At 62.4% G+C, this 2,225-nt stretch overlaps 1 protein-coding gene across 1 annotated transcript in view; it reads left to right on the top strand.

The window, feature by feature from the left end:
• The window catches only part of ESPL1 (extra spindle pole bodies like 1, separase), a gene marked incomplete at its 5' end in the record, with an annotated part of 13,953 nt that overhangs the window by 10,338 nt on the left and 1,390 nt on the right, over positions 1-2,225 (top strand). Inside the window, 6 exons of the mRNA XM_035901511.1 lie at positions 908-1,121; positions 1,246-1,430; positions 1,540-1,667; positions 1,745-1,867; positions 1,970-2,125; positions 2,184-2,225. The exon at positions 2,184-2,225 is cut by the window's right edge and continues 162 nt beyond it. Of these exons, the coding sequence (XP_035757404.1) occupies positions 908-1,121; positions 1,246-1,430; positions 1,540-1,667; positions 1,745-1,867; positions 1,970-2,125; positions 2,184-2,225 (848 nt within the window). The remainder of the gene's footprint in view (positions 1-907; positions 1,122-1,245; positions 1,431-1,539; positions 1,668-1,744; positions 1,868-1,969; positions 2,126-2,183) is intronic.

Raw genomic sequence — 2,225 nt, forward strand, 5'->3', positions numbered from 1 at the left:
TCCCCCAGCACCCCCAGGTCCCTCTGGGCAGGGCTGCTCTCCATCCCCTCATCCCTGGATGGATCCCGGGGGTTGCCCCCACCCAGGGGCAGGACCTTGCCCTTGAACCCCACTTCTGGAGCTTGTCCAGGTCCCTCTGGATGCCACCCTGTCCCTCAGGCGCCAACTGCACCACTCAGCTTGGTGGTGTCTGCAAAATTGCTGAGGGTGCGCTCGATCTCGCTGTCTGTGTCATTGATGAAGATATTAAACAGCCCCGGTCCCAGTATGGACCCCTGAGGGACACCACTGCTCTCTGGTCTCCCTCTGGACATTGAGCCGTTGACCACTACCCTGTGGATGAGACCGTCCAGCCGGTTCCTCATCCACCCAACAGTCCACCCATCAAACCCATAGCTCCCCAGTTTAGGGAGAAGGATGCTGGGGGGCAGTGCCAAAGGCCTTGTGGAGCCCAGGCAGACGCCATCCCCAGTTCTTCCCTTGTCTACTGGTGCAGCTGCTCCATCATGGAAGGCTGCTGGGTTGGCCAGGCAGGACTGGCCCTTGGTGAAGCCATGCTGGCCACCTTGAATCCCCCCTCCCTGGCCTCCATGTGCCCCAGCACAGCTTTGGAGAGGAGCTGCCCCCGTCCAGGGGTGAGGCTGTGGAGTTGGTGCTGCCCTGGTTCCTCCTCTCGATGCCTTGTAAACGTGGGTGCAATGTTCCCCTTCTTCCAGCCCCCAGGGCCTCCACCCCGACTGCTGGGACTTTTCAAACATCATGGAGAGCAGCTTGGCAGCTACATCAGCCAATTCCCTCAGGACTCTGGGACGCGTCTCCTCGGGCCCCATAACTTGTGTGTGTCCAGGTTCCTGAGGGCTCGGCGGCTGATTCTTCCCCTGGGGTTTTGCTGCTTTGTCCCTTCCAGATGTCTCCTCACAGGACGAGGTCCTCAAGCTCTTGAAAGATGCTCTCAACTGCATCAGCCGCTGCCCTCCCGGTACGCTCTACAGCCAGCTCTGCCAGCTCCTGGCGCTGGCCACGGGGAACCAGGACCCTCTCTCCACCGCGTATCTGCTCTCTGAGTCGGTCTCCGTCACCGCTCGCCATCAGCTGCTCAGCGTCATCCACAGGAAGATTTAGTGAGTCCCTCAGTTGCCCCTCCTTGGGTGTCATGGGGAAGGGGCTCATCCCACACCACCAGAGCGCCCAGCAAAGGTGATTTTTGGGGTGGTTTTCCCTCCTTGACTGCCTTTCCCTCCACAGCAAAGAGAAGAAGGCAGCAGGGGACGTGGCCAAGCTGCTCTGTGGGCTCTCCTTGCAGGAGGGGAGCGCTGCCCAGTGCAGCCACCACCTTGCCGAGCTGGAGAGGCTCTTTGTGTTCAGCTCCACAGGGCTGGGCTCTGAGGTGCAGGACAGCTTCCGGACGCAGCTGCAGGAGATCCCCAGTGGTAAGGGCCAACACGAGCCCGGGGACCAGGGAGCTCATGACCCAGGAGGGTGCTGAGTTGATGGATGGTGCCCTTGGGGCTGTCCTTAAGGTCCAGATCTGACTTTCAGGGGTGACGGTGTGCCTGTTGACCCTCGCCAGCATCCAGCCTGGCTCTACAGGGGGCACGCTGCTCCTGACGCGGCTGGAGAAGGACACGGCTCCCGTGACCATCCGCATCCCCACTGCGCTCGGCAAGGTGAGGACAGGAGTGGGAGAGGGGCAGCCCAGATGTGTTTGGGGCCTGGGATCACGGCTCCCTTCCTCCTCCTCCAGGCCCCGGTGTGCTCGGTGCTGAGAGAATTTGAAGCCATCCAGAAGGAGCAGAAGGAAACCAACAACTGCACGGAGAAGCGAGACTGGTGGCAGCGCCGCTCCGAGCTGGACCGGAGGATGAAGGTGGTGGTGGGGGAAAACCACCCTGCGCCCCGATGCGGGGCACATCTTGGAGAGGGTTGGGGGGGTCTGGGTCCCCCCCAGTGACTCTCTGGCCTCTTGCAGAGCATCATCGAGACCCTGGAGATGGAGGTGCTGGGCTGCTGGAAGGGTGCCCTGATCCCCACCAGCCCTGAGCCCGGTCTGGCAGAGGAAGCCGCCCGCTTGCACCCCCAGCTCTGCCGGTGTGGCTGGAGGGACTCGGATCCCACCCTGCTCAAGGTGCCTGGGCTGGGGCAGGGTTTTGGGGGGGGCTGGGGCAGGATTTTGGGGAGCTGAGCCCCTGCTTTGCTGCCTCTCACCCCTTCTTCCTCCTCGCAGG

Source organism: Egretta garzetta, unplaced genomic scaffold, assembly GCF_000687185.1.
Source record: "Egretta garzetta isolate BGI_Z169 unplaced genomic scaffold, ASM68718v1 scaffold309, whole genome shotgun sequence".
Lineage (NCBI taxonomy): Eukaryota > Metazoa > Chordata > Aves > Pelecaniformes > Ardeidae > Egretta > Egretta garzetta.